At 38.5% G+C, this 13851-nt stretch overlaps 1 protein-coding gene across 5 annotated transcripts in view; it reads left to right on the top strand.

Moving 5' to 3' along the window:
• The window catches only part of LOC109071947 (sodium/potassium/calcium exchanger 2-like), a 59154-nt gene that overhangs the window by 39620 nt on the left and 5683 nt on the right, over positions 1–13851 (top strand). For all 5 annotated transcript variants that reach the window (XM_042728785.1, XM_042728784.1, XM_042728782.1 and 2 more), the window contains 2 exons: positions 4376–4510; positions 4592–4681. In XM_042728785.1, the coding sequence (XP_042584719.1) occupies positions 4376–4510; positions 4592–4681 (225 nt within the window). The remainder of the gene's footprint in view (positions 1–4375; positions 4511–4591; positions 4682–13851) is intronic.

Raw genomic sequence — 13851 nt, forward strand, 5'->3', positions numbered from 1 at the left:
ATGTATCTTCATTTAAGAATCTTTAGACATTTGCACTGGGAAAAAAAGAAATTAACAAAATAAATAAATACTGTGGGAGTACCTACATGATAAATCCAAGATTAGGATGAGTTTGTTTCTTCATCAGATTTGTAGAAATGTAGCATTGCATCAGTGTCTCAGCAATGGATGCTCTGCAGTGAATGGGTGCCGTCAGAATGAGAGTCCAAACAGCTGATAAAAACATCACAATAATCCACAAGTAATCCACAGCACTCCAGTCCATCAGTTAACATCTGGAAAAGACAAAAGCTGAAACAAATCCAGCATTTCCATAATAACACTGTTCTAGTCTGAATCAGGAGAGAAATCTCGACAGATCAAGCACTGTTTACGAGCCAAAATAGCTCTAAACTAATATGTGAGAGACAATAAGAGATTAACTTTATGCAACATACAGGTCATTTCATTCTGTTATGTTAATAATTATAGTAACACATTTTCAATATATAAACACAGTTCTCATTTTTACAGCAATATATTGTAAATTCAAGTAATTTATTACTTTAGTCTGTAGTTTATTAGTTTAATCTGATGGTGTAACTCACATAATCTGTAACATGCCCTCACTTGCTTCACTTTTTGATTGTGTTGCATTAAAAATCTATTCTGAAGATTTAGATCTATAATTGTTGTACTGGAGAGGAGAAAGGACTAGAAGCCATCTGTCCTGCAAACCCTCTCATGTGTGCCGAATCAAACAATGCATTATTGATGAAGAGAAAGATTCCTACTTTTAGGATTGTTTTATGTCTGGACAAATTGTCCTGGAAGTTACTAAAAAAAGGAGGGACAAGAGAGGAGATGAGAGAATGAGAGCGGAGCTGTCAGTCCTGTGAACCCTCGTGTGTAAAATCAAACAATACATTATTAATGAAGAGAAAGATTCCTACTTTTAGGATTGTCTGACGTCTGGACAAATTGTACTGGAATATTCTAAAAATAAAGACTTATTTGATGTTCTGTATTTTCAACAGCCACAATGAGCATTCACAATTATTTTAGGCCATAATTGTCATTTAATTAACAGTGTTTATGGCAGGGCTTTTCATTCTTTTTGATGCCACCAAATATCATGACCCCTTTTTATATAAATGTAGGCTGTTTATTAGTGCTTTTAAAGCACATATTCTACATGATCATCTTCTACATCCCTAATCCTAATCGATACCTCAATTTAACAACTGCCTTAATAACTAGTAATAAGCAGCAAATTAGGAGATTTTTTGAGGCATAAGTCATAGTTAATGGTTGATTAATGGTGAGAATTAGACCTTAAAATAAATTGTGGCCATAAATAAATGAATAAATTAATAAAAAAGAGCTGTACTATAAAATTTGGTGTGATTAAGTCATTCAGTTTTTTGTAATATAATAAATTAGATATAAACACACACACACACACTGCAGCTTAAGGTGACATTAAAAAAATCTCAAAATATTCTCAACAAGCAGCTATTTTTAGTTGAAGAAAAGGTCACACTGGTGTCGGAGCAGAAGAGGGAACATTGAAATGTAACCGAGAGTATTTCAGAATCAGTTACCAATGTTTATTCAGACCTCGTCTCTACATCCAGAAACAAACAGACTGACAAACAACATTCACTGTGTGTTTTACATTAAACATATTTAATATAATGTTCAATTGTATTTCATTGCATTGGGGAGAAATATCCCTTTAAAAAGGATACATTGTTTACGTTGTTTACGCTTTGATCTGAACGTAAACAACATATCCGCGAACAGTGCTGCATGTGATACTCTCCAAAATGGCGCCAGGTTGACACTGAGGAGACAAATTGTTGAATACGGTTATTATTTTTGTTTTCTTTGCACACAAAAAGTATTCTCTTAGCTTCATAAAATTATGGTTGAACCACTGATGTCAAAATCAGTACGGTTCTGTTTGGCGTCTGTAAGTTGATGATTGCTGTTATCATTGCATTTGATTCCAGACTGATCGCACGTCATCACAAACTGTCCTCTGTTAGGAATCATCTCGCAAACACATCGCTCATCACCATAGTAACCACTTAACCGCTCTTAAAGGGAAACACACACATTCTGATTGCCTGCTCTCACACTCACTGTACTCTCCACACACTCAGTGCAGCTGTTTCTGAGCAGCCTGAAGAGAGAAAGAGCAAGAGAAAGAGCGAGAATGCTGGAGACAGGAGGAGTTTCACAGTAAGCTTGCGTGTTTGTTTTTGCTCCATCTGAGCGGCTTCATTGCAGCGGTGATGCTGAGGCATCTGACAGAGCGTCTCTGAGGATCTGCATTCACTGTAACACACCACAGATACAGAAACACACTCATACACACGGCTGAAGTTTTCTGAATGGCACTTGGGTTTATAGTGCTGTTATTTTAGTATCTTTAAGATACTAGTACAGGCGCTGGCCATATAATTAGAATATCATCAAAAAGTTGATTTATTTCACTAATTCCATTCAGAAAGTGAAACTTGTATATTATATTCATTCATTACACACAGACTGATATATTTCAAATGTTTATTTCTTTTAATTTTGATGATTATAACTGACAACTAAGGATAATCCCAAATTCAGTATCTCGGAAAATTAGAATATTGTGAAAAGGTGAAGTGCCACACTCTAATCAGCTAATTAACTCAAAACACCTGTAAAGGTCTTTAAATGGTCTCTCAGTCTAGGTCTGTAGGCTACACAATCATGGGGAAGACTACTGACATGACAGTTGTCCAAAAGATGACCATTGACACCTTGCACAAGGAGGGCAAGACACAAAAGGTCATTGCAAAAGAGGCTGGCTGTTCACAGAGCTCAATGTCCAAGCACATTAATAGAAAGGCGAAGGGAAGGAAAAGATGTGGTAGAAAAAATGTACAAGCAATAGGGATAACCGCACCCTGGAGAGCATTGTGAAACAAAACCCATTCAAAAATGTGGGGGAGATTCACAAAGAGTGGACTGCACCTGGAGTCAGTGCTTCAAGAACCACTATGCACAGATGTATGCAAGACATGGGTTTCAGCTGTCGCATTCCTTGTGTCAAGCCACTCTTGAACAACAGACATCGTCAGAAGTGTCTCGCCTGTGCTAAAGACAAAAAGGACTGGACTGCTGCTGAGTGGTCCAAAGTTATGTTCTCTGATGAAAGAAAATTTTGCATATCCTTTGGTAATCAGGGTCCCAGAGTCTGGAGGAAGAGAGGAGAGCCACACAATCCACGTTGCTTGAGGTCCAGTGTAAAGTTTCCACAGTAAGTGATGGTTTGGGGTGCCATGTCATCTGCTGGTGTTGGTCCACTGTGTTTTCTGAGGTCCAAGGTCAACGCAGCCGTATACCAGGAAGTATTAGAGCACTTTATGGAGATGCAGATTTCATTTTCCAACAGGACTTGGCACCTGCACACAGTGCCAAAGCTACCAGTACCTGGTTTAAGGACCATGGTATCCCTGTTCTTAATTGGCCAGCAAACTCACCTGACCTTAACCCCATAGAAAATCTATGGGGTATTGTGAAGAGGAAGATGCGATATGCCAGACCCAAGAATGCAGAAGAGCTGAAGGCCACTATCAGAGCAACCTGGGCTCTCATAACACCTGAGCAGTGCCATAGACTGATCGACTCCATGCCACGCCGCATTGCTGCAGTAATTCAGACAAAAGGAGCCCCATCTAAGTATTGAGTGCTGTACATGCTCATACTTTTCATGTTCATACTTTTCAGTTGGCCAAGATTTCTAAAAATCCTTTCTTTGTATTGGTCTTAAGTAATATTCTAATTTTCTGAGATACTGATTTTTGGATTTTCCTTAGTTGTCAGTTATAATCATAAAAATTAAAAGAAATAAACATTTGAAATATATCAGTCTGTGTGTAATGAATGAATATAATATACAAGTTTCACTTTTTTAATAGAATTAGTGAAATAAATCAACTTTTTGATGATATTCTAATTATAATTATACAGCACCTGTATAGTTTCTATTAATATTTTGAATTATTTTATTATATTTAGATTTTTTGTTTTAATGTAAAAATACTTTTTTTATTTCAGTGTTGCTTTAGCATCATTCAAAAATAATAAAAATCAAATATTTTATTTCAGTTCATTTTAAGCAATTATTATTATTATTATTATTTTTAATGGTTTTAGCTATATTTGCCGATAATAACCCTGGTTTATAACTGCATTTAAATATGGCATGTCCTGACAAAGCTCCTCCATCCCGCAGGATTTACGCAAGCTTTAATTGGAGAAACAGGAGCTCAGGCTAATGTGTCAGAGCACTTTGTGTGTGTTGGAGATAATTGGAAATGTTGACATCTCACACATTCTCTCTGATCAGGGTGAAGAGGATGATGAGGAAGATCAGCCTCTGAGCCTGTCATGGCCAGAGTCCAAACGCAAGCGCTTCACATATCTCTTGATCCTGCCTATAGTCTTCCCTCTGTGGATCACACTGCCGGACGTCCGGAAGGCCGTGAGTTTCTGTCTGACCAGTGTTTGATTCAGATGTGAGAACTGTGATTAACCATGAGATGATTCTTCTGTTTTTCTTCAGAGTTCCAAGAATTTTTTTCCCATAACGTTCCTGGGATCGATTTGCTGGATCGCGGGATTCTCCTACCTGATGGTGTGGTGGGCTCATCAGGTAAGACCGGACAGGACAACAGACACAACTAGTTCACATCAGGGCTTTTATATCTTTATTCAGAACATCAGGCCTGGGTTATCCATTTGTTGGAGATTACTATTTATTTATTTTTTGACAAACCCATTTGAAAAGTGTGCTTAATTGTATCGAATGTGAACTCATATTGTACTTATTTTTTTTTTAAATAGCTTATATTAAAAAAGGCTATTTGCAGATAATATTAAGCCATTTAAGTGACTTAAAGAAAGCACTTAAGTACACTTTTAAAAATCAACCTTTGTAATAATGTCAAATTAAAAGTTTCCCTTTAAAGTTCATTTTTAATCATTGTTTTAATAATCTTTTGTCATGCTTTAAGTACACTTATTTTAATATGTTGACTAACAGACTAAAGCACATGTAAAAAACTTGATTCATTGCTAACTTCATTATTGCATCTGTTTTATTGTCACATGCGTGCCTTGGTTTCTGTGTATTTTTTTCTTTTTTTTTCTTTCCAATGTGACCTAGTTTTCCTGTGTTGCCCGATTATGTCATTTTGTTCACCTGTGTCTTGTTAATTAGCTCATTAGTACCAGTGTTTAAATACTCTTAGTTTCCTTCTAGTCACTGTCCTTCTTGGTTTGCATTTCTGCCGATTTCTATGCGTTCCTGTGGTGTTTGCATTAAAGTCTGTTCTCCTTTATTGAGCGCTAGAGAAGCCTTGTAAGCTTTTGAGGCTTCAAAGTATGTCTCTAATCTATGCATTTCTTTTCTAACAACTTATTACCATGTTGTATCAATGAAAAATTCAAATACTGTAAGTAATTTGTGTCAACACATATTGAAACATTCAAAAAAGTTATTTGTGTGAACAAATATTGCTGATAATTGCCATATAATTCACTTAAGTTAATGGTGTTTGTGGTCACAGTTTCATTCGCTGATCCTCAGATACGACTGACTGAACAATATTCACTAGCCTACAACCTTGGTAAGATTCCTAAAAATTTCGCACCTACAGACAATGGTGCACAAACGCGGATATGTTCTGCATGTCTACAGTATAAAGAAAGAATAAACCTATCTTATAAACAACTTGATTTCACAACTTTAAATATAATATGTGTGCACAATAAACTATTGTAAAATTTACATCACTCTACAAAAAGTTTTTTGCAGGTTTGAATAAAATGTAAATTAATAGGAGTCATAATAAGCATATTTCCAGTATGTGCCTCAGGCTTGCATAGTATCGTCAACTCACTCATCAGAATCTTCGGTAATCCTCGGCAAACTACGCCACGGCTCATTCGGTTCTTGTCGAGTCGGACATGCTACTTCGGCTGTGCGTCCTGCGTCATCAGCCCGGAACTAAAGTTTAATTCCGTTTGATTTTGTGAACCAGCTCGATCGGTTACTTCCTGAGAACTGGCTCAAAAGAATGATTCGTTCAAGAATCGAACATCACTAGTGACGTATGAAGCCTCAAACATCATTGGTTGTTGAGCTGAATCTCATAAATGAGTCAAAGAACTACACTTCCCAGAGTACACCAGCAGCAGCAATCTGGCTACTTGTCACCTGTTCTGTCATTTTCACTGATTTGGAGCACCTGTTAAAAACATGGAGGTCCTCAGTCATTCAGAGAGAGAAAAAAACTTTTTTTTTTTTTTTTACTTGTAGGTTCAGTCCAAAGACGCCAATGGTCAGTGAAATGTTTTCTTTACTTTCATGGTGTTTGGAATACTGTGTAATATGTTCAAGCTATGTTTAATTGCTGTGTAGATTGGTTAAGGAACACATTGCAGCATTGACTTCATTGATGTTTTGTTAAATGGGTTCTTTATTCCATGTAAAGGCTTAAGTGGGTAATTCATCATAAAATTCATATAAAAATGTTTAATTATGGCTTTTTAATGTCACATCAGACAACCACTTTGTCATGCCCTTGAAGTTCCTGAAAAGTCAAGAAGAAATACTAGAGAGATTTGAACAGCTCAGAACTGTGGAGAAATCAGATAGTTCAGACAAGTATGATCGAAAGATTGCCTCAACAAAAACCACAAAGAAAGAAGAGCTTGATGAGGTATGTGGTGTCAGTGGTGATAGTTGGAACAACAACAAAATCTTCTTCTGTAGAAAGTTCAAAAGACTTAAACTACATGAAAAGAAAGCTGTATTGAGAAAGCTGGGAGCATGCAGAAAATGTCTCGGATGCCATGATGAAGATGGATACTGCAGAGACACTTTTCTATGCAAAAATAAAGACTGTTAAAGGGAAGGTGGTGCCTCAGACCACAATTTTTTCCTCTGCCCAAAAGGAGAAGTCATAGAGTGGAAAAGACGGCAAAGGTGAAAGCAAACTAAGGGAGGAACAAGAGGAGATCTTGCCTGAACTTTCCCCAGAAATGGGAGATCGATGCAGAAAGGCTTTCACCAACAAAACTGCAGTGACACTCGATGCATCAGGCCAGTTAATGAGGAGGAATGGGCTCTCTGAACTTCCTGTCATCATGATGTTGATGCAAGTTACTGCAAACGCAGGGCAGAAGATTGGGACTTTAATTGACCTTGCTTCAGATACAAACTACATAACCCATAAGGCTGCTGAAAGACTGAGGTTAAGACATGAGAAGATAACTTTAGTTGTGCATGGGGTTGGTGGTATGGCCATGGAAGTGAACACACAAAGGTATCTCTTCAAAGTCAGAGTCAAGACACCTTAAGGAACAGAGAGAGCTCATGAAATGATCTTCTACAGCTTGGATGAAATCGCCAGAGTGCATCAATTAATTGAACCTGAGAAGTTGAGAGAATTCTTCCCAGAAGTCAAACTTAAAGAATTTTAGCCACCGAGAGGGAAGACTCGCTCCCCAGAGGGTAAAAATCATCGGAGACCTCGTCTTGTGGGAGGGTCCATTGGGGAAGACAGTGGGTGGAGGACATCCCGACTTATTTGAAGAAGTTGAGGTTGCAGCATATGAGTCCAAAACGCACTTCGCTCACTCCATGAGGACAGCAGCTGTCAAATATCAAGAAATCACAAGTCCAACAACTGACACAGCTCCGCTATGGCAGGAGGATGTGGTTCAGATCAAATTTACAGCTGCCAATAACCGTGAGTTCCTTGAGTGGTGGCACTGGGACAGCATCAGAGCTGCATGTGGGCCAAGATGTGGAGGATGCCGATGTGGAAACTGTCCACCAGGAGGAAAACAAATGACCCTGGCAGAGGAGAGGAAACTGGAGATCATTAAAGGAGGCCACACCTACAAGAAGGGGGATGCTCAAACACCAGCTCCACATTGGGATGCAAAGTATCCTTGGACGGTAGATCCAGCCTCTCTCCCAAACAACAAAGGTGCAGTCCAGGCTTGTTTCTTAAGGATGGAAAAGCAAATAAGCAGAAAGCCAGACTAGAAAATCGCATATTCTACCCAGTTCCATGAAATGGTTGAACGAGGCACAGCCATAAAACTCACCAACAAAATCATGGACGAGTTGAACGGACCAGTGTGGTACGTAAGCCACCTGGTGGCGCCAAACCCTCATTCGGTAACAACACCAATTCATATTGTATGCAATAGTAGCCAGAAATACAAAGGCGTGCTTATGAATGATCTTCTTCTGAAGGGACCAGATGTTATCAACCCTATCAGAGCTGTGCTGCTGAGGCTCAGAGAAGGGACGTATGCATCTCTAGGAGACATCAAAAAAAGTATAACTCTGTATGGCTAGAGGAGCGTGAGATGCATCTTCACAGGTTCCTCTGGAGGGACAGCCCAGAAGAAGAGATAAGTGAATATGAAATAAACAGAGTCTGCTGGTTGCATTGCTCAGTTGGCTATGAGAGAAACAGCATGCCTGCCCAACTTTCTTCACTTGGAGGATAAGCACAGAGTCATAGAAGAGGACAGTTATGTAGATGACCTCTTAACCTCCCAAAATGACCTAAACAGACTTGACAAAATCACAGCAAATGTTGAAGAGATCTTGAAAGCTGGAAGTTTCTTCCTCAAACTATGTGTCTGGTCTGGGAAAAGTGGGAGGCAAGGAATGGAGAAGGAGGGTTTAACAGAGACACAAGGTAAAACCTTAATTCTTCCAAATCAAATGAGGGATAAAGACAACAAAGCCTTGGGTATTGGCTACCAAGTGGGTGAAGACAAGCTCTACATGTTACTCTCAGATAACTTTTCCAAAAGGAAGAAGAAGATGAGAGTTGGAAAAGATCTTCTGAAGGAGGAGGTGAGAACTGAAACACCTAAGCCACTGACTAGAAGTGCTCTCTTAAGCCAAGTGGCTGGACTGTACGATCCTATTGGTTTAGTTACACCCGCCAAACAGAAGGGAGCAATTCTTGTAAGAAAAGCATTCCAAAAGGGAGGGGGTGAGAAACTAATCCAAGAAACCTGGGACCAACCTCTCTCAGAAAGGCTCATAGAAGAAGCCATGCAGCTTTTTGAAGAATATGTGCAGCTTGGACAGGTGAAATTCCACAGGAGCCTCACCCCAGCTGGCTGGGAAGGGAAACCTTGGGGCATTACTTTCTCTGATGGAAGTGACCAAACCTATGGAGCTGTGATGTACTTAACCCTCTGAGGTCTAGGGGTTTTGGGGGCCTGGAGAAGTTTTGACATCCCCTGACTTTTGTGCTTTTTCAGTTGCTTATAAATAGATTGAAGGCTGAAGTCTAATAATACTGTAATCAGTACAAACTGGTTTACAATAATATGTAAATGGCATGTATGTACATGACTGTGTTTTTGAGAAAACAATGTTTATGCGTGGTTAGTAAAAAACTACAATTTTGAAGTCACTGAAATAAGGTCATAAAACACATACAAAACATTGGTTCACAAGACTGTCAAACCTGGAGCTTGTAGCCTAGAATTTTTGCTTCAAAATGATGTGAAAATCATCTTATTTACTCACTCACAGAAAACAATAGATTGATTTAAATTTTCTAAGACACTTTTTGTTTCAAAAGGGCATATAAGAGTAGGCGTCAACTATCATGACTATTTGTGTGATTCACGCCTGAGAAGACAAAGGCTCGCATAATGAGCTGCATAATAAGCCTTTCAGCCAGGTGTCTGACTGAGAGGGAAGAGTTACAAGAAAGAATGTGAGGACAAAATAAATGTAGATATTTTTAGGTTTGTAGTTTATTTAGAATATATTTAATTATCCCACAAAATAACTTGAGATTCACTTGCGTGTGCAGTTAAACAGTTTATTAGGAACAATCAAAGCTGACTTTCAAAGCTGAATTTTAGCATCATTACTCCAGTCACACGATCCTTCAGAGATCATTCTAATATTCTGATTTGTTACTCAAAAAACATTTATTATTATTATTAACTTTGAAAAGAGATGATTTTATTAAATGTAAGAACAGCATCGTTTCTAACATGATTATTGTATTTATCATCACTTGTGTGCTAAATAAGTTTATATACAGGTCCTTCTCAAAAAATTAGCATATTGTGAAAAAGTTCATTATTTTCCATAATGTAATGATAAAAATTAAACTTTCATATATTTTAGATTCATTGCACACCAACTGAAATATTTCAGGTCTTTTATTGTTTTAATACTGATGATTTTGGCATACAGCTCATGAAAACCCAAAATTCCTATCTCAAAAAATTAGCATATTTCATCCGACCAATAAAAGAAAAGTGTTTTTTAATACAAAAAAAAGTCAAAACTTCAAATAATTATGTTCAGTTATGCACTCAATACTTGGTCGGGAATCCTTTTGCAGAAATGACTGCTTCAATGCGGCGTGGCATGGAGACAATCAGCCTGTGGCACTGCTGAGGTGTTATGGAGGCCCAGGATGCTTCGATAGCGGCCTTAAACTCATCCAGAGTGTTGGGTCTTGCGTCTCTCAACTTTCTCTTCACAATATCCCACAGATTCTCTATGGGGTTCAGGTCAGGAGAGTTGGCAGGCCAATTGAGCACAGTAATACCATGGTCAGTAAACCATTTACCAGTGGTTTTGGCACTGTGAGCAGGTGCCAGGTCGTGCTTCTGCCGCTGTTTCTGGTTCAAAAGCACACGCCTGTGCACGGTGGCTCTGGATGTTTCTACTCCAGACTCAGTCCACTGCTTCCGCAGGTCCCCCAAGGTCTGGAATCGGTCCTTCTCCACAATCTTCCTCAGGGTCCGGTCACCTCTTCTCGTTGTGCAGCGTTTTTTGCCACACTTTTTCCTTCCCACAGACTTCCCACTGAGGTGCCTTGATACAACATTCTGGGAACAGCCTATTCGTTTAGAAATTTCTTTCTGTGTCTTACCCTCTCGCTTGAGGGTGTCAATGATGGCCTTCTGGGTTAACCTCTTACCCATGATTGCGGTTTTGAGTAATGAACCAGGCTGGGAGTTTTTAAAAGCCTCAGGAATCTTTTGCAGGTGTTTAGAGTTAATTAGTTGATTCAGATGATTAGGTTAATAGCTCGTTTAGAGAACCTTTTCATGATATGCTAATTTTTTGAGATAGGAATTTTGGGTTTTCATGAGCTGTATGCCAAAATCATCAGTATTAAAACAATAAAAGACCTGAAATATTTCAGGTGGTGTGCAATGAATCTAAAATATATGAAAGTTTAATTTTTATCATTACATTATGGAAAATAATGAACTTTTTCACAATATGCTAATTTTTTGAGAAGGACCTGTATGTATGTGTGTGTATATAAAGTTTAATTTTTTATATATATATATATATATATATATATATATATATATTTTAATTTCGACTCCCAGCTTTTAAATGGTATAGTGTATATTGTTACACTTGGAGTAAGACTGGAGTAATGATGCTGAAAATTTAGCTTTGATCACAGGAATAAATTACATTTTAAAATATATTCAACTAGAAAGCAGTTATTTTAAATAGTAAAAAAGATTTCACAATATTACTGCTTTAGCAAATGCAACTTTATGTATTTTGGATCAAATAAATGCAGGCTCATGTGTCATGTTAAAATATATAAATGAACGTCACATACCTGGCATTTCCAAAATGTATATTGTTTATGTGCTCTAAAGCAGCGGTTCTCAATTCCAGTCCTCGCGACCCCCTGCTCTGCACATTTTGTGTGTCTCTCTTATCACTTCAGACGTTTGTTCTATTCAAACGTAAGTGCCCTGCGAAGTGGACATCGCAGGATATTCCGCCATGATTCCAGTTCGTAGCGAACGTATATGTTCCATTCATAGTGCATTAAAGTGTGTGAGACGTGAATTTATATTGTATTTATTTACCGAGGTATATGTTTTCACACTTGTCCGTGTGTGAAGATGTTGCGCAGCGCAAATCCGTGATTGAATGTTCCGAAGTGAAGTAAACTTCAACAGATTTCCCCTGCTCAGGGAGTAAGGAGCAATGAACACTGTGTAGAGACCATGTCAGTCGGATCAATGTTAATGCAGGGAGCTCATTTCTAACGAGCTGATTATCTGAATCAGGTGTGTTAATAAAGAGAGACATAAAAAATGTGCAGAGCAGGGGGTCGCGAGGACTGGAATTGAGAACCGCTGCTCTAAAGGACATACTTTTTTGAAGAGACGTTGAAGAGATGGGAGTGTGTGCCTCGCTTGGCTTGGCCTGCTTATTTGCATTGGCTTTTTTTTTCACCTCAGATGCTTGCAAACACCAATGACAGGGTAGAAGACATTAAAAATATTTACACGAGCAGATATTCATGAACAGAAGCTTAGTTACATTCTTGAAAACACAAGCATGCTTTATATGAAGGCCTATACAATATATATAGTTAATATAGTAAACATACAGTGGGTACGGAAAGTATTCAGACCCCCTTAAATTTTTCACTCTTTGTTATATTGCAGCCATTTGCTAAAATCATTTAAGTTCATTTATTTTTCCTCATTAATGTACACACAGCACCCCATACTGACAGAAAAACACAGAATTGTTGACATCTTTGCACATCTATTAAAAAAGAAAAACTGAAATATCACATGGTCCTAAGTATTCAGACCCTTTGCTGTGACACTCATATATATTTAACTCAGGTGCTGTCCATTTCTTCTGATCATCCTTGAGATGGTTCTACACCTTCATTTGAGTCCAGCTGTGTTTGATTATACTGATTAGACTAAATTAAGAAAGCCACACACCTGTCTATATAAGACCTTACAGCTCACAGTGCATGTCAGAGCAAATGAGAATCATGAGGTCAAAGGAACTGCCTAAAGAGCTCAGAGATGCAGTCGGGAGATGGGAGAAAGTTGTAGAAAGTGAACCATCACTGCAGCCCTTCACCAGTCGGGGCTTTATGGCAGAGTGGCCCGACGGAAGCCTCTCCTCAGTGCAAGACATGAAAAAACACCTGAAGAACCAAGATGGTGAGAAATAAGATTCTCCGGTCTGATGAGACCAATAACTTTTTGGCCTTAATTCTAAGCGGTATGTGTGGAGAAAACCAGGCACTGCTCATCACCTGTCCAATACAGTCCCAAAAGTGAAGCATGGTGGTGGCAGCAGGGACAGGACGACTGGTTTCAATCGAGGGAAAGATGAATGCGGCCAAGTACAGGGATATCCTGGATGAAAACCTTCTCCAGAGAGCTCAGGACCTCAGACTGGGCTGAAGGTTCACCTTCCAACAAGACAATGACCCTAAGCACACAGCTAAAATAATGAAGCAGTGGCTTCACAACAACTCTGTGACCCAATTGAGCATCTCTATAGAGACCTGAAAATGGCTGTCCACCAACGTTTACCATCCAACCTGACAGAACTGGAGAGGATCTGCAAGGAGGAATGGCAGAGGATGCCCAAATCCAGTTGTGAAAAACTTGTTGCATCTTTCCCAAAAAGTCTCATGGCTGTATTAGATCAAAAGGGTGCTTCTACTAAATACTGAGCAAAGGGTCTGAATACTTAGGACCATGTGATATTTCAGTTTTTCTTTTTTAATAAATGTGCAAAAATGTCAACAATTCTGTGTTTTTCTATCAATATGAGGTGCTGTGTGTACATTAATGAGGAAAAAAAAAGAACTTAAATGATTTAAGCAAATGGCTGCAATATAACAAAGTGAAAAATTTAAGGGGGTCTGAATACTATCCGTACTCACTGTATATGGCTGTATTCGTGAACAGAGAATACCCTATCACAGTAAAGTTTTGTCTAATCATTCTTAC

This window comes from Cyprinus carpio, chromosome B7 (genome assembly GCF_018340385.1).
Source record: "Cyprinus carpio isolate SPL01 chromosome B7, ASM1834038v1, whole genome shotgun sequence".
NCBI lineage: Eukaryota > Metazoa > Chordata > Actinopteri > Cypriniformes > Cyprinidae > Cyprinus > Cyprinus carpio.